This window comes from Euleptes europaea, chromosome 13 (genome assembly GCF_029931775.1).
Source record: "Euleptes europaea isolate rEulEur1 chromosome 13, rEulEur1.hap1, whole genome shotgun sequence".
Lineage (NCBI taxonomy): Eukaryota > Metazoa > Chordata > Lepidosauria > Squamata > Sphaerodactylidae > Euleptes > Euleptes europaea.
The window spans coordinates 45,509,122-45,531,917 of NC_079324.1; the positions used below are offsets into that span (position 1 = coordinate 45,509,122).

The 22,796-nt window shown below is 45.4% G+C and overlaps 1 protein-coding gene across 4 annotated transcripts in view; it reads left to right on the forward strand.

Moving 5' to 3' along the window:
- MTMR3 (myotubularin related protein 3) overlaps positions 1–22,796 on the forward strand; it is a 53,899-nt gene that overhangs the window by 14,443 nt on the left and 16,660 nt on the right. For all 4 annotated transcript variants that reach the window (XM_056859276.1, XM_056859278.1, XM_056859279.1 and 1 more), the window contains exons 7-12: positions 5,234–5,330; positions 12,108–12,221; positions 14,192–14,397; positions 15,397–15,528; positions 18,675–18,786; positions 20,799–20,994. In XM_056859276.1, the coding sequence (XP_056715254.1) occupies positions 5,234–5,330; positions 12,108–12,221; positions 14,192–14,397; positions 15,397–15,528; positions 18,675–18,786; positions 20,799–20,994 (857 nt within the window). The remainder of the gene's footprint in view (positions 1–5,233; positions 5,331–12,107; positions 12,222–14,191; positions 14,398–15,396; positions 15,529–18,674; positions 18,787–20,798; positions 20,995–22,796) is intronic.

A 22,796-nucleotide genomic window follows, 5' to 3' on the forward strand; every position in this document is an offset into this window, starting at 1 on the left:
GAGGCTAGCGGTTCGCATTTGCCTCATGGAGCTTCGTCCGTGGGTGTCTCGCCCTTTTTTCGCGGACCTGAAGCCTCAACTGAGACACCGGCTACCGGTAGGACCTTCTCCCCCCTCTTGCAGGATGGCGGGCTAGCTCTTTTTGAGGGCAGAGCTCTCCTCAATTATAAAGGACTCCTTTGCAGAAGTTTTAAGAGCGGTTCAGCCTCCCCCCCCCCCGCTCCTTTGTACTCCCAGCAAATGCAAGGATTACAACAGTCCCAAATTTATCCCCACATGGGAGACCAGGTTAACCGGGCACCTATTAATAATGAGGCCAACACCTTTGGGGACGGTAAATGGCCAACCAAAGCGGCACTAAAGGACAGTTCTGGCCAACAGACTGCGCAGGGAAAGGAGGGGGATGATTCTATGTCTTCTACAGGGGACAAATATGAGAGAGAAGAAGGGGAGTTCAGCTCCGATGGGGAAGATATTGTGGAGCAGCCTAAACAATCCAGAGTTTTTAATGCAGAGGAATTTCCTCTATTGCTTACAAAAACCTTGGCTGCTCTTGATCTCTCAGATGACTCTGAAACACCATACTCTCAAACCAAAAAAAGGGTCAAGAGAATTTTTTCATATGCGTGAGACACCAGACAAAGTAGTTCCAGTGCCTGAGTATTTTTTGTCCCTTATGAAATCAGAATGGGAGAAGCCCATGGCCTCCAAGCAATGGCCTATACACTCAAAGAAGTTTTATAATCTAGATCAAACCGCCTCAGAAATACTCAAAATCCCTCTGGTGGAAACACCAGTCACTGCACTACACACATCAGACATAGTTACAGAAGAGGGGCAGGCCTTGATCAGAGATCAGGCTGACAGAAAGGCAGAGCTGGCCTGCAAGAAATCTCACGAGGCCGCTGCCTTAGCAATCAGAGCCTCAGTGACCTCAGCACTGGTTTCCAGAGCAGCAATTATCTGGGCCCGAAAATTGACACAACTCATTCCCCAAGAGGAAAAACAGGCATGTGAAGGGGTTTCTCGTCTCAACAGACACAATGACATATGCAGCTAGCGCCTTGGCTACCACAACAGCTGCTAGGAGAGCACTTTGGCTCCGCCCTTGGCAGGTAGAGCACCGCTGTAAATCAGTGTTAATGGGTTATCCCTATCAAGGGAAATGCCTATTTGGTGATAAACTGGACTCCATATTAGTGGAAACCAAAGACAAGAAAAAAGCCTTGCCTAAGTACTTGAACAAAGATAACAAAAGTTCATCCAATACATCCACCTTTCAATCCTATCATACATTACAAAGATATAGACCAGATCACCATTGGAACCAATGGAATCAGAGCCGTGGTTCCTTTCGGAGAGGGGGAAGATTCAGCAGAGGGTCAAAATTTCCAACCTTCTAAGGAGACAAAGGGAATAAACCCAACAGACAACCAAAACAGTGATGCCAACACGCTGCCTGTGGGAGGAAGGCTAACACTGTTTCACCCACAATGGTCTTCCTCCCAACCGGACCAGTGGGTGATGGACACAATAACACACGGTTACAAGATAGAGTTTTCCCACATACCTCCAAACAGATTAATGATCTCGCCAGCATCCAAAAACAAGGACAAGCTGCTCAGAACCTCAACAGCGATCCAACACTTGTTAGACATCAATGCAGTAGAGATAGTGCCTCTATTGGAACGCTCATGGGGAGTCTATTCAGTGTTCTTTACAGTTCCCAAGAGAGATGGAGGATGGAGAGCCATCCTAGACTTGAAGTTCCTGAACAGATTTATCCCTTTGAGGCGATTCAGAATGGAGACACTAAAGTCAGTTGCGGAGGCACTACGACCTATGGACTTCCTAACCTCCATAGATCTAACAGAGGCATATTTACATATACTCATGCACCCCCATCATCAACGCTTTCTGAGGTTCTTATACCAGGGCATACACTACCAGTTCAGAGCCCTCACTTTCGGACTAACATCAGCCCCGAGAGTATTTACCAAAGTTCTAATCACCCTGTTGGCAAACTTGCGCAAAAAAGGGATAAGGATATATCCTTATCTCAACGACATACTGATTTGTGCGGACTCAATCCAACAAAGCATACTTCATACAAACATGGTCTTAGACACACTGACAACACACGGATTTGTAATAAATTACAAAAGAGCAAACTGAACCCCTCTCAGAAATTGACACACCTAGGGGTGGAAATAGATACACAACAAAGCAAACTCTTTCTCACAAAAGAAAAAATCCTACTCATCTCCACACTAGCAAGGAAGGCATACGCTTCCCGGTTGTGCAAGCTAATGTCCCTCGCCAAATTACAGGGACACATGGTAGCGTGCATACCAACTGTTCAGTGGGCGCACCTACATGCGAGGCCTCTACAGTGGCTACTCAGACCGTACCAAGGAGACATACAGAAGAAAAGAGACAAAAATGTCCTCCTTTCCAGGGTGGCCAAAAACAGTCTGATATGGTGGTCAAACCAACACAACCTGTCAAAGGGCCTCAGATTCATATATCCCGTTCCAGAACAACTATACACAGATGCTTGCACGACGGGGTGGGGAGCAACCTTTCACGAACACATAGCACAGGGCACCTGGTCCCCCCAGGAACAAAAATTACACAAAAACGCTCTAGAAATCAGAGCAATATTCAAAGCTCTACAGAGTTTCAAACATCTGGTCAAGGGAAAAGACATCTTAATCAGAACAATGTGGCCGCAAAGGCACATTTAAACAAACAGGGGGGATCCAGATCCTCAACGCTACACAAGGAAGCACTATCGATTCTATAGTGGGCAGAGGTCAATCTAACGTCTCTCTCTGCGGAACACATACAGGGAATCACAAATACACAAGCAGATTGGCTCAGTAGGGAGACACTACACGAGGCGGAATGGGCACTTCACCCAGATGTTTTCCGCAGCATCACACAAAAGTTCGGGACACCGTTCGTGGATCTGTTTGCCACCAAAGCGAACCACCAGATTCCGAGATACTACTCCAGATACACACAGGTAGGAGCCGAGCAGACGGACGCACTGACGGCACCCTGGCCAGCGCCACATTGGCCCAGGCGGCCATGGTTCCCTACACTGATACAGCTCTCGAACAACAGGACCTGGAGATTACCAGTAAGACAAGACCTTCTCATTCAGGGTCCACTTTGCCATCCCGATCCAGGATGGTACAAAATGACCGTTTGGGAATTGAACGCAGGAGATTGTCCAAGCTAGGTTACACGGAAGACATTATTAACACCATTCTGGCAGCACGGAGACCCTCTACACAGAGGATCTATAATTCAACTTGGAAAGCATTCACTAGATGGTGTAGGCGCAAGAAATTCAATCCCATCAAACCTCACACAATAGGCATCCTGTCATTTCTTCAGGAGGGTCACAAAATGGGTTTGGCTATCTCCACGCTAAAAAGACAGCTGGCAGCAATAGCCACTATTGTACCACAAGTAGCAGGCTACAGGGTTACAAAGCATCCTCACATAGCATCATTCCTTAAAGGCATATCTCAAATCTCTCCACCGGTTAAACATAGATTTCCCACGTGGAGCCTGCATACCGTGCTAACAGCACTCACAAAACCACCCTTTGAGCCTCTGACAAAGGTGAGCTTAAAATGGTTGAGAATGAAGGTCCTCTTTCTAACAGCCATAACATCAGCTCATAGAGTCTCGGAGTTAGGAGCACTGTCAACTCGTCCTGGTCTTATAATTTTCCAGAAGGACAAGGTGATTTTGAGACATGACCATTCTTTTATACCCAAGTGTAACACCAAATTTCATAGAGGGCAGGACATAGTTCTACCATCATTTTCCCCCAATCCAAAGACACCTATAGAGAAGTCGTGGCATTCATTAGACCTGCGTAGAGCATTACATGTCTACATATCCAGAACAGAAACCATTAGATCTTCAGAGTCACTATTTATAAACATTTCACAACCAAAAAAGGGTAAACCAATGTCCAGGGCTTCTATCAGCCGCACTATCTCACAATGCATTAAAACAGCTTACACGGAAAGTAAACTACCTATACCTGGGGGCATAACTGCTCATTCCGTTAAAAGCATGGCCACCTCGATGGCCTTCGACAGACAGGCGCCCATAGACGAAATCTGCAAGGCGGCCCACATGGTCGTCTGTGTCTACATTCGTAAGACACTACAAATTGAACATTTACTCGTCCGCTGAAGCAGCTTTCGGCAGACGAGTTCTGCAAAGTGTATTAGAGGACGTCTAACCCTCCCTGGGCGAGGACTGCTCTGGTATGTCCCATCTTGAAGATTCCCTTTGTCCCTCTGAGCCGAGAAAGAGCCTTGGTTACTTACCTTGAAGGCTTCTTCTGCTCAGAGGGACGAAGGGCATCTTGCCCTCCCAGACGTCCATCTCAGGTTTGAGTTTTCAGTTTCCTAACAGTTCACTACAGTTTCACGTTCAGCTACACAAACTGATAGTTCGTTAAGATAGATGTTTTTTAATTACCGTTATTAACATTCACCAGAGAGATACTGGGGACAATAGAATGTTGTTTAACTTTTCTGTCAGCATTTATCTACTAATCTTATAAGGCTTGGAAAGTATTTACCTGGCTATAGGGGGCGTTTACCCTCAGAAGCCAAGAAAAAATTTAAATATTTAATCCTGCCTCCTGAGCTAAGAGGAAAAGGAAACACCCATCTTGAAGATGCCCTTCGTCCCTCTGAGCAGAAGAAGTCTTCACGGTAAGTGGCCAAGGCTCTTTCTGGGTATCATCCCCATGCAAGGTGGAAAATATATTAATTGGCAGCTGTTTAATTAGCATACTTGCAATAAAATGAATGCAGGTTCTTTACTTCACACATGAGGTTGTACAGTGTCACCTGAACCCTCCCTGAGAGTTTGGTAGAACTAATTCATATAAATTGAGCTTCTATTTGCTGTTGTGCTTGCACCTGATCTGTTGAAACATCATTGTGGTGGTTCCTGGGTAAATCTAGAGAGATTTGAGTCTTAATACTGCTCATGAAACTGTTGACTATTGATTTTTCATTGTGTGAGTACCCAGTTAAATCACAGGCCATTTAAAGATAGCTACTGAATACAGATTTTTTGCAATGGAGAGAAATTCAGCAGATCTGTTGTTGTTGTTTTTTCTTTCTAAATCAGTGAGAGAAATTGTATCGTATAAAAAATTAAGTGCAGTTTTGCCTTTTTTTATACCTAGGCGATCATGTAACATCAAGATTTAAAAACGAGGTTGAAAGGATGGGTTTTGATATGAACAATGCCTGGAGGATTTCCAATATCAATGAGAAGTACAAGTAAGTTCTGTGGATACTTGTAGACAGCTGACCATTGACTAGATGTTGTTGATACTAGCATTCTGGAGCAGATCAGTCATGGCTACAACTGTGATACAATCTTGTTGCAAGCCTGGCACCGTCAAGAATGTTTAGTTTTTTTTGTGGATCATGTCTAATACATATGCTTAGTTTTCAGATTTCTGTAATCTTGGTCTTATTAATTTACTTATCAGATGTCTTATTCTGTTGATTGCACTGACTGACTTTGTGCCATTAGCCTTGAGCCTCAGTGAAAGAGGTGGGCTATAAGTAATATAAATAAATAGCCTTAAAGATCTGGAAAACAGAATTGACGAGTCTCACGCTCAATTAACCATTGAGATCAGGATGCGCAGCTACAATGCCTGTTGCTGGTAGCTGCACACCCTGTTCTCTGCTATGTAGCCATAAAGAGCTCTTGAGATAGTTCAGCATGGTATAACTAGGGGTTTTATATTAACAGTTTTTTAAATGGTTGCTTCTGGTCTGAAGTCTGTTTTATAGATTGTTTTTACACTGTTGATGTCCAGTGGCTTGTTTGTAATGGCTTATTGTTATATTCCTTTAATTGTAAGCCGCTTTGAGCAGGACTCTGAAGAGGTGCCAGAATATATTCCAAATAAATAAATAATACACATTTCTGACCCTGCTGTTGGCTCTCTGCTGGCCTTAAAGAACTACTAGCTGTCAGCCCTTGGCCCACAGAACCAGAAATCACCACAAAGTCGTATAGAGTCCAAACAGATGGATTTTACTGATCAAATAGGCATACAGTGCAAACGAATAAAATGACAGCTATGAAAGGCTCACTAGCTGAGAGATATTATAAGGCAGGAAAGGCGGGAGATTACACGCAGGAATACAGTTTCCCAGGAGCTGAGTTCCCAGGCTTAGGCTTAGGCATGCGACCTTGGGGGGCAGACAATACAGCACAGAGACAGAGGCAATAACGAAACCGAGATAACAGCCTGACATTCTGCTCCCCTCAAGGCCCCCTCCCAGTTCGCAAGGGGGCTGGCCTGTTCGGGTAAGCAATGTGAAAGGCGTCGACGAGGTCGGGGGCGGAGACATCCCGTGCGCGCACCCATTCGTCATAGGCAGGGGGGAAATGTCTCCAACGAACTAGATACTGGAGAGTACCATGGTGAATACGGGAGTCAAGGATCTTGGAGACTTCGAAGTGTTCTTCCCCCCCCACCATGATGGGTTGCGCAGGCGATGGGTCCGGATGCCACCGTGGAGAAGCAACATGGGGTTTGAGGAGGCTTATGTGGAAAACAGGATGCACACGCCTCAAAGATTTGGGGAGAGCCAGTTCCACTGTGACAGGGTTTATGACCCGAGTAATGGGGAAAGGGCCAATGAATTTGGCGCTGAGTTTATGGCACGGTTGGGTGGACCGGAGGTTTTTGGTGGAAAGGTAAACCAAAGCACCCACTTGCAGATCACCCCCGGGGGAGCGATGTTTGTCAGCTTGCGCTTTGTATTTACGTTTGGCCCGGTCGAGGTTGCTAACGAGCCAGGGCCAAGTGGTACGGAGGGCGTGTGCCCAGGAGGCAATGTCGGGGTTCCCCTCCCCCTCTACATCATCTGTAGGAACGATGGGACTGAAATCTTGTCCATACACAGCGAAAAACGGGCTAAAACCTGTGGATTGATGCATGGCATTATTGTAGGCATATTCTGCTAAAGGTAACAGTTCTACCCAGTTATCCTGGTGGTAGTTAACATAACAACGCAAATAACATTCGAGTACAGCATTGACACGTTCAGTTTGACCATCAGTTTGAGGATGGTATGCACTAGACATTCCCTGTTCCACCCCCACCAACTTGAGGAAAGCTTTCCAAAACTTAGAAACGAAACCACTTCCGCGGTCACAAATTATTTTACGCGGAAACGAATGTAAACGAAATATATGCGTTACGAAGAGGCGGGCCAGTTTCTGAGCAGAGGGGATCCCTGCACATGGAATCAAATGTATTTGCTTAGAAAACAAATCAGTAACAACCCACAACACAGTTTTACCCCCACTGAGAGGGAGATCAGTCATGAAGTCCATAGCAATCACTTCCCAAGGTCTGCTGGGCGTTTCAAGAGGTTGTAGCAATCCCGGGGGTTTGCCCTGCGATCGTTTCGCAGCGGCACAAACGGGACAGCTGCGGATGAAGGAGTCAATGTCGGAACGCATTCCCCCCCACCAGAACTGTCTGCGCAATAAGTGAAGGGTCTTCAGAAACCCAAAGTGCCCAGCTGTTTTGGCTCCATGAGCTAAATGTAAAACGTCCTTCCGGAGAGCTTTGGGTACATACAATTTTGAGTCTTTGTACCAGGACCCCCCTTGTTCCAAAACACCAGGAGGTAGGGTATGAGCGGAACGTTCTAAAAGGCACTGGTCCCGAAGGACCGTTAAAAAGGATTCGGAGATGGGGAGCTTGGAGGGAGCCCCCCCGTCGGTCCCGGAGATTTGAGAAATAGTTATAGGGTTAGTGCTTACGTGCGGCGGCGCGCAGACTGCAGGCGGCTGAGCGGTCGGAGGGGTAGGAGGGGCGGGAACTCCGGTCTGTTGCGGTGGCGGCTGGGCAGCCGGTTGGGCTGGCGGAGCTTGCGAGTTAGGGAAGGTGTGTTGATGCTGGGATCGGGTTTGCACAGCCAGCATAGGTAGGGCCCCACGTTGCATAGGGGTGAACAGAGAGTTGGTGGGTCTTTCGAGTTTCACCGGATATTGTGGTAAACGGGAGAGGGCATCCGCGAGAACGTTCTGCTTCCCAGGGACGTGCTTCAGGGTGAAACGGAACTGAGCAAAGAACTCCGCCCACCGTTGCTGTTTCGCCGATAGTTTATGGGACCCCGTGAGGGCAGCTAGATTTTTGTGATCGGTCCAAACTTCAAAGGGTACTTTAGACCCTTCCAAGAATTGCCGCCATAAAGTCAGTGCATGATGAACTGCAGAGGCCTCTTTCTCCCAGATGGGCCAGTTTAATTGAGCGTGCGCAAATTTTTTTGAAAAGTAAGCGCAAGGGTGAAGAAGACCGTCCGGTCCTTGTTGGAGGAGAGCCCCTCCCATGGCTACATCGGAAGCATCGACTTGTACAATGAACATTTGATTTGGGTCTGGGTGCCGTAGCACCGGCTCCGAAGTGAAGAGGCGTTTGAGGGCCAGAAAGGCGGCTTGGCATTGCTCAGTCCATAGGATTTTTGCGGAGGGCAAGGCAGCCGAGCTCACTTTTCCCTTAGTTTTCAGTAGGTCCGTAATGGGTAGAGCCACTTGGGCGAAGTTAGGGATGAATCCCCGATAGAAGTTTGCAAATCCCAGAAATTGCTGTACTTGTTTACGGTTGGTGGGGGGAGTCCAATCGAGGACGGCTTGGACTTTGGCGGGGTCCATGCGAAGACCTTGGTGGGAGATGATGTATCCCAAAAACGTGAGTTTGCTTTGGTGAAATTCACACTTAGCTAGTTTAGCGAACAGTTGATGGTTACGCAGGCGTTGTAGAACTTCTCTGACCAGAGTCACATGCTCGTCCATAGTTTTCGAATAAATGAGAATGTCATCTAAGTAGACCACCACCCCACGATATAGAAGGTCATGTAGGATTTCATTGATGAGTTGCATGAAGACCCCCGGGGCCCCTTTTAATCCGAACGGCATTACAAGGAATTCATACATTCCGAAACAGCTAGAGAAGGCAGTGAGGTGTTCATCTCCTTCGCGGATACGGACTCGGTAGTAGGCTTCCACCAAGTCTAATTTAGAGAATACACGGCCTTCCTGTAATTGTCCCAAAATATCCGATATTAATGGGATAGGATAGGCGTTGGTCTGGGTAACCGCATTGAGCTTTCTGAAGTCAATGCACAGGCGAAGGTCGCCCTCTTTTTTCCGGACGAAAAACGCGGGGGCCGAGTTTGGGGCATTCGAAGGGCGAATGAACCCTCTGGCGAGGTTTTTGTCCAAAAAGTCCCGGAGGACAGTGCGCTCGGAAGCGCTCATAGGGTAAATCTTACTTTTGGTCAATGTGCAGTCCTTTACTACTTCAATCGCACAGTCTGAGGCCCGGTGGGGGGGTAAGGCATCACATTCCTTAAGGTCGAAGACATCTTCAAAGTCCCGGTATACAGCGGGTAGAGCCGGTGGTACTGGAGTAGTAGAGGTTAACGCTGGAACGGGCGGAAATGGCAGAGCAAAGTTTTGCCGATGCTGGTCGCAGGTGGGACTAGCGAAAGAAATAGTGTTTGTTCCCCAATCAATACTGGGACTATGTCCTTTAATCCAGTTAATTCCCAAGACCACGTCAAATCGGATAGGGGCTATAGTGAAGTCTATTTGTTCCCAGTGGGAACCAATTCCCATTGCCACCCCTATGGTGCGATGATCAACTGGACCCCCCTGGAATTGGCTCCCGTCCATTTGAGCAAATTGGACGGGGGCGGGTAAAGCCTCTGAGTCGGCTCTGAGGGCAGCAAACGTGGCTTCGTTTATGAGAGTGCGACAGCAACCGGAGTCAATTAGTGCTTTGACGGGGATTTGTGGACCTCCGTTAAGTTGTTGTAAAACTGCATCTACGTAGACGGTGGAGTCCACTTCTTTGATTTTGGTAGGAGCATTCGGTTTGATAGGAAGATCCTGAGAGGTCTGTGGAGATGCTCCATTCACCACAGACCGGAGCCGTTTTTTGACAAGTCGAGGGGAGATTCCAGGTTTAAGGCTGGAGAAATCCAAGGGTTTTCCTCATCCGAAGAGGGAAAGCTGTCCCCCAATGGGGCACTTGTAATCCGAGACCCGGCGGGGTCGTTGGAAGCAGGCAGGGAGGCTGGGTCCCCGGCATGGAGTGCAGAGGGTGTGGGCCTTCCCGGAGCTGCGCTGCGGGTGGCCGCGGTGCCTCTGCGTGGTGGACGACCTCGGGCGCGGGTTGTCGTGCTGGGACGAAATAATTCCTGGCGGCGTGGGCAAACGGCTGCAAAGTGGCCCATTTCTCCGCATGTAAGACAGGCACCCCTCTGAAATCGGGCTTCACGTTCCTGGAGCGGACGTGGGGGATTTCGCGGGACGAGCAGTGGTGCCTTGGGTTGAGGCTTTTGGGCGCCCTTCTCCTTGTGCTTTTGACGGACGAGAGAAATAAAGCGGCGGCGGCTTTCCACTTCCTCGGCTAATAGGATCCAGCCTTCGAGGGTATCGGGATCGCCCCGCATGTAAGACCAGTTCAGAATGTCAGGATGCAAGGCTTCCCTGAAATGATGGATTAGGGTGGTCTCGGGCCAACCTACAATTTTACTTGCCAGGCGCTGAAATTCATCGGCAAATTCCCGAACTGTAGCAGAGCCTTGTTTTAATTGTAAAAGTTCCGTTTTGGCTCTTTCTCCCAGGAAGGGGTCCTCAAACCTCCTTCTCAGGGCAGTCATGAAGTTGTTGAGGGAACGAATCGCACGAGAGCGGGTGTCAAACTGGAGGACCATCCAGTCAGCCGCTTTGCCTGTCAGGAGGGAAGCTACGTACCGCACCCGGCTATCTTCCGTGGGGAAAAGTTGACCTTGTTCTCGCATATAACTGTCCACTTGATGCAAGAAACAAGGCAAAGTCTCAAGAGATCCGTCATACGTAGTCCTCAATTTGAGTTGCTTCCAAGGGCCGGGCGCGGGCTGACCCGGTTGCACGGGTGGTCCGGGCGGAGGAGCAACAGGAGCTCCAGGAGGCAAGGGTGGAGCAGGCACATTAGCAGGTGGTTGCACGGGTGGTCGGAGCGGAGGAGCAACAGGAGCTCCAGGAGGTAAGGGTGGAGCAGGCACATTAGCGGGTGGTTGTACGGGTACCGCCTGACCCGGTATCGGAACGGGCTGTCTCTGAGCTATCAGGGTTTGTTGTAATTGCCTGTTCTCGTGAAGCATAAGAATGTCAGGCTGTTATCTCGGTTTCGTTATTGCCTCTGTCTCTGTGCTGTATTGTCTGCCCCCCAAGGTCGCATGCCTAAGCCTAAGCCTGGGAACTCAGCTCCTGGGAAACTGTATTCCTGCGTGTAATCTCCCGCCTTTCCTGCCTTATAATATCTCTCAGCTAGTGAGCCTTTCATAGCTGTCATTTTATTCGTTTGCACTGTATGCCTATTTGATCAGTAAAATCCATCTGTTTGGACTCTATACGACTTTGTGGTGATTTCTGGTTCTGTGGGCCAAGGGCTGACATTATGACAGCTAAGAAAGGCTCACTAGCTGAGAGATATTATAAGGCAGGAAAGGCGGGAGATTACACGCAGGAATACAGTTTCCCAGGAGCTGAGTTCCCAGGCTTAGGCTTAGGCATGCGACCTTGGGGGGCAGACAATACAGCACAGAGACAGAGGCAATAACGAAACCGAGATAACAGCCTGACACTAGCATACAATAACAGGGCCAGCAACTGCAGCAACAGAATCAAGCTGTCCTCTAACACAGAGCCGTGTCTGGTAATTTGAAAGCAGTTATCACTGAGTGCTTATTAAGTAACTGACAAGAAGGTAATGCTAACAAAGGACACAGAGGCAGCAGAGGGCAAGGAAGGGGCACCATACAGCTTGATCTGAACTTCAGCAGTTATAAATCTGTTAGAGGGAAGTCCGAAGACAAATCCTAGCAGGTTGGCAGTTTTCCATTGTGCTGTGTGTGTTTTGCTCACTACTTCATACTGCTGGTTATGTTACAGTACGATGGAGCTGTAAATACATGGTTTGTTTGTTAGCCTATCACTTGCATTTTTTCTGTTAATGTGCTTCTTCCATGTAGACTTTGCAGTAGCTACCCTCAAGAACTCATAGTTCCTGCTTGGATCACAGACAAAGAGCTGGAGAGTGTGGCAGGCTTCCGATCTTGGAAACGCATCCCTGCTGTAGTTTACAGGTAAGATTTTCCATAAAAACAGTAATCTGGTCATCAAAAGCTAATTGATCTGGGCCCAGGTCAGCCTCACTGATCTTCGAACAGGCACAAGTGACCTTTGACTTGCCTTTCTCAGGCAGCCAACCACTGACTGCTCTGATAACAAGCAAAATCACCGAGGGCTCTGGGAAATCTCTGGAAAACCACAATAGTGTGAGTTTTATGTGCCTTCAAGTCACTTCTGACTTTCTTTAAAGCCAGAGTCATTCAGCATACTTAAGAAGAATTAAGAAAAAAGATCACTGTCTCCCTAAATAAACCAAATATTTGCAGCAGTGTGTAAATTTTCAAAGTCAGTAATATCTATCTAATTGCGGTATTGTGTATGTATGAGAACATTATTGCCTTTAATGATACTCTACATGCCATAAATAAGCGTTCCAGATATTCTGTTTATAGTAAACAAATTAAAAGGATTTTTGTCACATTGAACAGTCAGTTCAGCATCAGCAAGCTTATGTTTCAATATGTTGAAGGATTTGGTTCCTCTTACTTTCAAACCATGTTCTTGTTCTCCGCTGAACATCTCCCACTGCAGAGGGAGCATGTGCCCAGGCTTAAAGCCGTCATATTAAACGCAGCCTTGCAGGAACAACATTTAACACACACACACACACACACACACACACACGAACAGTTGCATGTTGGAAATAATATAGTATGACAGGTGTCGTCTTAACTCTGCAATCTCTCATTTGCCCATAGCAAGATACCTGGCTTTGGTGATGCATAGATTATATAAAACTATGCATGAGCTTTCCCGATGGTTTGTTCTGGGGGGGGGGGGGGAAATGCATGTCCGAATTGTTGAAGATGCTAATCAGCATTAACCTTAGCTGTGCATCACTGTGACTCGAGGACTAAATTGGCAGCTGCTCAATTCCAGATGTGTCTCTTTTGTACATATACTTGCCTAGACAAAAGCAGATTCAAATCATAACATGCTGTAAACGGAACCTTTGGTTCAATTTTTTTTTTTTTTGAAACATTTTTCTTAGGTGCTCTCACATAGCCTTTTAAAACAATTAAAAAGCTGAAACTTCACAGTTAAAAGCCTGGCTAAAGAAAAATGTTTTGATCTGTCTTCTAAAGGACAGTAAATACCTAGCTAGCCTCAAGGACTCCAGAGGTGCAGGGCTACAACTGAAAAAGTACTCTCTGGTTGCCACCCACCTCACCTCTGCAGGGCTTGGGATAAAGATCTTTACTGGCAGGCTGAACAGTACAGGAGAAGATGGGCCTTCGAATACCCTGGCCCCAAGCCATTTAAGGCCTTAAAGGTAAGGCCCAGCACTTTAAATTTTGTTCAGAAACTAATAGGCAGCCCCTACAATCTTTCAGCAGAGGGTGATATAATCCCTATACCTGGCCTCTGACAATAGCCTGGCTGAGGCATTTTGGAAGTTTCTGACGGAAGTTTCTGAGCAGATTTCAAAAGCAATCTTTTGAGGAATGGCACATCAGCCGAAGCTGGTAAAATTTCAGCTGGTGCAACTGTCCATCCTAAGCAGTGAGAGTGAAGTTGGAAGTCCATTTCCCCACCTCCCTCTCTTATTGCAGCTTTCTGTGCTCCCTATAATTATGCTTCTGCAGGTCAGGAAAAGTAAATGATCAGTTTGGGGAGCTAATTGGGAGTCTGCAGCAGGAGGAGGAATCAGCAGAACCCCCCCCCCCCCAACCACACAGGCACACAGCAATGCCACTCCATCAGAGGAGCTGCTGTTGTGCCCACAGAATGGTACCTTAGGATTTAAGCCACAAATTGTACATATGGAATACTGTTCTGTGAGGCATGCAGGCATTATAAACATTTGAGCTTGAATAACTTCTGGAATCTGCCAATGAGGTGCTTTTTATTCTAGCAGTATCTGGGTTTAGGGTCCTCTTATGATGTTTATGTTTAGATGGGTTGATTTCTGTTTCCTGTACAGGCACCAGAGCAATGGAGCTGTAATTTCCCGTTGTGGGCAGCCTGAAGTCAGTTGGTGGGGCTGGAGAAATGCCGATGATGAACATCTTGTCCAGTCAGTGGCCAAAGCCTGTGCTTCAGACTCTAGGTCCAACAACAGTAAACTAATGAATGGAAACTGTTCAAGAGACTTTTCTAATGGAGGAGACTTCTCTGATATGGAATTTGGTAAGCTCCCAAAGTTCTTACATTTTTGAAATGTCTTGTTCCATGAAGCTAAAATGAAAATCCCCGCCCCCCAGGAGAGGGACAAATTTCAATTAAAGATTTTTTTCCAAAGGATGTTTTAGGAGTACTGAAATTATGATCTTGGAGCACTGAAATGATGGAATATTTTGTCTTTTGGAAAAGCTTGGAACAAGCTTTTTAAGACAGGGTTTTACCCAAAATCTATGTGAACCATGTATTTAATTTTTGTTTATTATAAGACAGTGTACAGCATTATATAATAATTTAGGTGTGTATTATAAGCATATACAACATAGAATGTGTGTGATTATAATACTCTGTTGAATAGATCAGTATTTTCCATTATAGGAAGTTTAACTTAATATTCAAATATGCAGCTAGTCTTATTGTGACTGTTACAGTTGCTTGTTACAACATTTGTATGTTCTATTTTCACTGTTTGTTTTTTCCTACCTTTCATATGGCACAAATTACGATACATGTGCTAACATAGCACATAGTGCAACAGTCTACAGCTCTTTAGTAAGGGGTAAATTCACAGGATGGCTTGTATAAGCCGTTCTTCTTTTAAATTTCATAAATATACCAAACAGTACAATTTAATATGGTTCAAAATTTTAAATGTATTTTCCATTGTTAAACAGCAAAATATATTTGCCTGTATTTCAGTTTTTCTCCAAGTTTCTGTTTTTTCCAGGGGTAGATAATCTCTTTCCCACCTCCCTCCCGGTGGCTAAAATATTTCAGGGAATTTTGCATCTCCACTCCAGTCCTTTGTGTTGTTGTATAAAAGTTATAAGGCACTGGTCACAGTCCTGCTTTCAGTTAGGCTGTTCTGAAGTTGGTATCATCTTAAGCTGCCTGAATTCACCTCAGATGTGAAATAGATATTAACTTGCCCTGTGTATGAACTGTGTGGTTTTGAGATAACTGCTATAGAATAATTATCTCTCCCCCCCTTAAAAAACAAACAAACAGATTCCTCCATGTCAAATGCTTCAGGAACTGAAAGCTTAGCTATCCAGCCTCAGAAACTCTTGATCTTGGATGCACGCTCTTATGCAGCTGCTGTGGCAAACAGGGCCAAAGGAGGAGGCTGTGAATGCCCAGGTAAGTCATGGTGTTGTGCTCATTGTTTTACTGAGATATTTACACAGAGAAGAAAATAGATCTGGTTAGAATAGCTGCCATTAGAGACAGAAAGATGATAAGAAAGGAAGAAAGTGCCCTAAAAAATTTTTTCCTTCCATTATTGCCTGCCTCTGCATCAGGACCCTGGTATTCCTTGGAGGTCTCCCATCCAAAGACTAGCCATGACCGACCTTGCTTAACTTCCGAGATCTGATGAGATCGGGCTACCCTGAGTTATTTCTCATACTGTTTTGAGCCCTATCAACACTGGCAAGGCTAAAAGTGACAGAAGCTAAGTTGGAGGTGAAAAAGGCTGGGAAAGACAGACCCCTGCCTAAGATGTGAAGTATTGCTGTCAGATAATACTGGGTTAGATGGACCAGTGACTCAATATAAGGTACCCTCATATGACACAAATACATAATTTATCCAAAATACACATAAGAATCTCTTTTCTTTACAGTGAGCCACTGAATAATTTTTTTTAAATTATGTTGAAATAGAGCTCCATCCTATTTTATTTCACCAACAACCCACAGTCTGTATGATGTGATAAATGCCCACTAATCCAAGTATGTCTAATTTTGGAACATCGCTGATGGTTGTTATTAGACCTTCCTTCATCATTAACTAACTGTTTTATTCATTTCCCTTATTACATGTGATTACTGTTGTTATTATTAATAGCTAATAAATCATGTTAAAAAAATGAACAACTTGGACATCAGTAATGTTGTTTAAAAGGGTGGACCTAATCCAGTTCTTAAGTGACCCTCCATTTTTAGTTCTCTAAATTTCAGGGCAAGACCCAGTGTGGTGTAGTGGTTAAGATGTTGGACTAGGATCAGGGAAAGCCAGGTTCAAATTTCCACTCTGCCATGGAAACTTGTTGGGTGACTTTGGGCCCATCACACATACTCAGCCTCAACCCTGGGAATTATTTGGATGGAAGACCTCCAAGGAATACCAGGGGCATGATGTGGAGGCAGGCAATGGCAAACCACCTCTGAACGTCTCTTGCCTTGAAAACCCTACAGGGTCATCATAAGTCAGATGAGACTTGATGGCAATTTCCACCACCACAAAGATACAACCCAGTGCCACCAAAAACAAGCCCACAGGATGAAATCACAATTATATCCATATACCTCAAGTTCTGTGAAGGTACCTATACCAAAGAACTACCAAGTTTGTATCCTTAGGGTCACTTGAATTGAGATTCCTGCCTGTGTAGATGCAGCTGGTTTGGTACATCCAGTTACAGGTGCCACATTCTAGTAAGGGATGGCTGAAAACAAATGTGTTCCCAAAGAGTTTGAAATGGGAATGACATAAAAAGAGGCCCTGGGAATAATGACAATCCGCATCATTCCTCTCTCCCCAGTCATGCCATACTGCCAACTAATGGGTGGGGAGAAAAATGCACCACTGTACTGGTATCAATAGATTTGGAAATTAGTACAGGAGCGAGACAATATTTAACAAAGTGCAAAATAGTTTATAGTATGCTAATAATCACAAACAACAACACCACAATGGATAGACAAGACCTACAACATCATAAAGTGACAAGTGATCAAGTGCAAACAAAAAAGTCACATTTCACAAAAGTCTCTAGAAAGAGTACTATGAGTTTTGAGGAAATATTTCAGATGTCTTGCAGAAGCCAATTTATAAACCAGGATACGGCTGTTTCAGATTCTTGATGGGTGATTCTTCATCAGTCCTTCCTATGTTATAATCAAGTAAAAAACACTTATAATGTACAGCAAATATCTTATAACACCATATTAAACCAACAAGCAATTTACAGCTTTTATACATAAAGTCACATAATACTTACAATAAATGGTCTTCTAAAATTCATATATTTCCATTAATACATTGTAGGTTGCTTCAAAGTGTCCCATTGGGGTAAGTATGCTCAGTGTAGCAGATCTCACAATAGTAACTTCTAACTGCTAAATAGCTAACCGGTGTGTGATTGACGCGGTGAAGCTGCCTGCTTAAAGGTACAATGCACAATTCACAGAAAATGAATTTACAGCATAGCGAAAACGATCTGAGACATTTTGTGATTTGGTGCCTTAACAAGAAAAGATTTGATAGACAAGATGGTGACAGAATCTTGAGGCAGAAGGAATCATACTTTATTCATCTTCTGAACACACTGACTCCTCATGGTTTAAATTTAGATAATGACTTGTCTTGTTTTCTGTAAATTGGGCATTGTACCTTTAAGAAACCTCTTGGTAACAAAGTTGCTGGTGCAGGCAGCTTCACTGCATCACCGGTTAGCTATTTAAGCAGTTAGAAGTTACTATTGTGAGATCTGCTACACTGAGCATACTTACCCCAATGGGGACACTTTGAAGCAACCTACAATGTATTAATGGAAATATATGAATTTTAGAAGACCATTTATTGTAAGTATTATGTGACTTTATGTATAAAAGCTGTAAATTGCTTGTTGGTTTAATATGGTGCTATAAGATATTTGCTGTACATTATAAGTGTTTTTTACTTGATTATAACATAGGAAGGACTGATGAAGAATCACCCATCAAGAATCTGAAACGGCCGTATCCTGGTTTATAAATTGGCTTCTGCAAGACATCTGAAATATTTCCTCAAAACTCATAGTACTCTTTCTAGAGACTTTTGTGAAATGTGACTTTTTTGTTTGCACTTGATCACTTGTCACTTTATGATGTTGTAGGTCTTGTCTATCCATTGTGATGTTGTTGTTAATTAGCATACTATAAACTATTTTGCACTTTGTTAAATACTGCCAACTAAGGCAGTTCTCAGAATTGCATTCTGTAGGGGTAAAAATGGGTGCTGAATGGGATTTTATGGATGGAACCCTGTTGTTCTCAGTCTAGTGGATAAATAAGTTCATGTGTTTTCCTTACAGTGTGTTAGAATAATGTCCTCTATTCTGTCTTAATAATCACTCTTTGTTTTAATGTTTGGACTGCCTGAGAACCTCAAAGGCTGATGAGATAATGGTGCTTGGCATGGGCCACAGCTGCCGCTAGCTTGTTTATATGGTAAAGCTGCTTCATTCATTCAGTTTCTCCTTTGTTTGAAGTGGCTTCTCTTATGCTTCTGCTTTTTAACAGAGTATTATCCAAACTGTGAAGTAGTGTTCATGGGAATGGCAAACATCCATTCCATCCGGAAGAGTTTTCAGTCGCTGCGTTTGCTCTGCACACAAATGCCAGACCCTGGAAAGTAAGTTGTGTCCTCGTGTCCTTTTTCTCTCCGTTCCTTTCATAAGAGCATAGGAAAGGCCATGCTGGATCAGACCAAGGCCCATCAAGTCCAACAGTCTGTTCACACAGTGGCCAACCACGTGCCTCTAGGAAGCCCACAAACAGGATAACTGCACCAACGTGGTATAGTGGTTTGGAGCGGTGGGTTCTGATCTGAAGATCCAGGTTTGATTCCCCACTCCTCCACATGAGCAGTGGAGGCTAATCTGGTGAACTTTCCCCACTCCTACACACGAAGCCAGCTGGGTGACCTTGGGCAAGTTCCAGTTCTATTAAGAGCTCTCTCAGCTCCACCTACCTCGCAGGGTGTCTGTTGTGGGGAGGGGAAGGGAAGGTGATTGTAAGCTGGTTTGAGTCTCCCTTAAGTGGTAGAGAAAGTCGGCATATAAAAACCAACTCTTCTTCATTGTCCTGCCTGTGTTCCAAAGCACCTAGTTTTTGCTCCCCATTAGGCCCCTATGCTGCATTTAATTTTATTTATACACTATATATAAGTAAAAAAAATTTGGAAGGAGCCCCTTGGCGCAGAGTGTTAAGCTGCAGTACTGCAGTCAAAAGCTCTGCTCACGACCTGAGTTTGATCCCGATGGAAGTCGGTTTCAGGTAGCCGGCTCAAGGTTGACTGAGCCTTCCATCCTTCCGAGGTCGGTGAAATGAGTACCCATCTTCTGGGGGTCAAGGGAAGATGACTGGGGAAGGCACTGGCAAACCACCCCGCAAACAGTCTGCCTTGGAAACGTTGAGATGTGACGTCACCCCATGGGTTAGGAATGTCCCGGTGCTTGCACAGGGGACCTTTACCTTTTTTAAAGTAAATTTGACATGGTTCTGGCTAGTTCACATACAAGTGACAAATAGTAAAGTTTAGATCCATGTAGCTCCACAAAAGTCCATTTAAAACGCACTCTTCTGCTTTCCTTCTGCAGGTATGCTCTCAAGGAGTTCTTTAGTATTGTGCTTTCAATCTCTGTCTTCTTGCTAGCAACATTTTGCTGGCTGTAGTGTACCAAATAAGCCTTTAAAACATCCTCTTAAAACATTGCAGTGTTACAGATCAGTATCTGCTCAGAAAGTTAAATTAGGTGAGATAGATTATGTGAAACTTTTTTCAGGGCAGAGTATGGTGGCTTTCCCTCACTTAAGTGTCACAACAGCTATGTGATGTAAACTATATTAAGAAGAAGTAGATGACTTTCAGCCAGTTACTACATCTTCCTGACAACTATGTCAGTGCCTTTCTTATTTTCTCCCTTTAAAGAAATATTTTCACTCGGGAAACTTTGCAGTAGGTTGTAAGGTGCACTTTTGCCCAGTTCATAGACTTTTTGAACGTTGTTGGCCCACCCAAAGCAAGCATGTTGCTGTTGTAGGGGAGGGTCAGTAATGGTGGGCAATCTGTCTTCACACTGTTAGATTTTTCAGCCCATGCTTGCTCTAAGGAGTGGTTTTCCCATGCTCAATTTTATCTTCTGAACAGCCCTGTGGAGTAGGTTAGGCTAAGTGGTTGAGAAGCCCAAGGGATCTGGTGAGCTGTGTGGGGATTTGCACCTGGGTTTCTCTGGACATGATGTGACTAATCGCTTTATAGCCGTTCACTCCCACTTCTGATGTACTGTACTTACTCAAAAGGAAGACTAGGAGGAGGGGTTGTCTTAGGTTCACATACAAGTTACAAGTATGCACAGTAATTAAAAAAAACTTGTGTGTAAATTTTTTTGGGGTAGTCATCTTACATTCAGGGTTCTCTTCCTTTCAGATAAATGCAGGTAATTAAGGAATCTCCTGCAAGGTTCCAGGCCACCTCAGGGATCCTTGGAAGATAGTTTGAAAAATAACTGCATTGAGCTACACTGACTCTCAGTGCAGATGAAAGATAGGTGCCCTCCAGTTACTGTTTTAACAGGAATTTAATTTGCTGACCTGAGACTTCATTTTATGAAATAAAGACTATTCTCCCTTCATTATCTGTAGCTGGCTATCGGCTTTGGAAAGCACCAAATGGCTGCAGCACCTGTCTGTGCTCCTGAAATCGGCACTGCTGGTAGTTCATGCAGTGGACAGAGACCAGCGACCTGTCTTGGTGCATTGTTCAGATGGCTGGGACCGAACACCGCAGATAGTGGCTCTGTCTAAGCTGCTACTGGATCCATATTACAGGACCATAGAGGTTTGTAACAGAAGGCACGGGAAGTAGCAAAGCAGGGCTGCCTCTGAATATTACTGGAAAAGACTTTGGTCAGAGGTCGCAAAAGTGCGTCTCCTGAGCCGCAAGTGGCTCTTTGGGCCCCTGAGTGCGGCTCTTCCCACGTGCGAAAGCAGCGCCCTAGACCGGCCGAAGCAGCGGAGGGTCTCCGAGAGAGGAAGGAGTGGCCCTTCCTCCTTCTCGCCCTAGCGCCGTCCCCGCCTCCCACCATTGCGGCGGCCAGAGAACGACAAGAGCCCCTCAGCTGCCACCCCCTTCTTTTCTTGCCGCCCGGCTGCGCGCCTTGGTTTGGCAGAGAGGGGGCTCCTCCCTTCCTTCTCTCCACCATGAGGAGTGAGGTGTGGCTGTCCAGTCCTCGTCTCGGCCGCCGCCTTCCCTCCTCTATCTCTATGGGCGACCGGAGCTGGGCGACCTCTCACCCCCCCACCTCCTCCTCCTCCTGTTGGCTCCACCTGGCCCCGGGCAGGGAAGGCGACTATGCTTCCTGGGCCAGGACCGAGCTCGCTTCGCCCTCCCCGCTCCTCAGACTGAGAGTTTGGAGCCGGTCCGGCACATCGCCTTCCTGCCCCCCGCGCAGGCCGCATCTTGCCCGGCCGGGATCTTGCGGGGGAACTTCCAGGGCGGGGAGTGGATTTCACGCCTTAATCACCGGCCCACTTGGAAGGGGTAAACTCTCCTCCTTGCCGCCTTCCTCCTCCTCGTCCCCCTCAGGCGGCTCCCAAAAGTCCAGCTCCAGGCTGCCTTCTCTTTCCTTTCCCACTTCCTTCCTTTCTTTCTGTCCCTCCCCCACTCTTCCTTCCTTCCATCCTTCCTCCCTTTCATCCTTTCTTCCCCAGTTCCTTCCTTCTCTTTCCTTTCCCCCTTCCTTCCTTCCTTCCCCTTTCTTTCTCTCTGTCCCTCCCCCCACTCTTCCTTCCTTCCATCCTTCCTCCCTTTCATCCTTTCTTCCCCAGTTCCTTCCTTCTCTTTCCTTTCCCAGTTCCTTCCTTCCTTTCTGTCCCTCCCCCACTCTTCCTTCCTTCCATCCTTCCTCCCTTTCATCCTTTCTTCCCCAGTTCCTTCCTTCTCTTTCCTTTCCCAGTTCCTTCCTTCCTTTCTCCATTCCTCCCCCCTCCCTTCCTCTACTAGCGTTTGCTGTTCTTTCCCTTTTCGGTTCTACATATTCATGCAAACAATCTTTTTCAAGCATGAACCTTATCAAAAGTAAATTGAGAAGTCGTCTTATTGATGAGAACCTGGAATCATTCCTAAAATTAAAAACAACAACATACAAACCTGATTTACCCAAACTTTCCAAGGAGATGCAAGGCCATTGTTCACATTAAGTGTTTGTCAGTCATTGTCATGATTTAATTTTATGGATACCTTACTTACAGTTTAATTTTTATCAATAAATAAGATCATTATTAACTATGATATCAAGTTTTATTCAGTGTACCTATAGTTTAATTAAGACTTAAAACTTTAATTAAAGTTTATTAAGTTAATAAACAGTGTACCTACCTATATATAAGTTTAAGAAATTTGGCTCTCAAAAGAAATCTCAATGGTTCTACTGTTGATAATTGGCTCTCTTGACTAATGAGTTTGCCGACCACTGACTTTGGTGGTGGTTCTAAAGAATATTTACTCATTTGAAATATTTTTATTTTACTTTCCTGAGCAGAGGACCAATGCGGAATAAAAATGGGGAAAGGACAATAGATTTAATGCTGAAATGAGATTTCAGACTGGTAGGACATAAGTGCAGTTGAGTCTTGGAACAA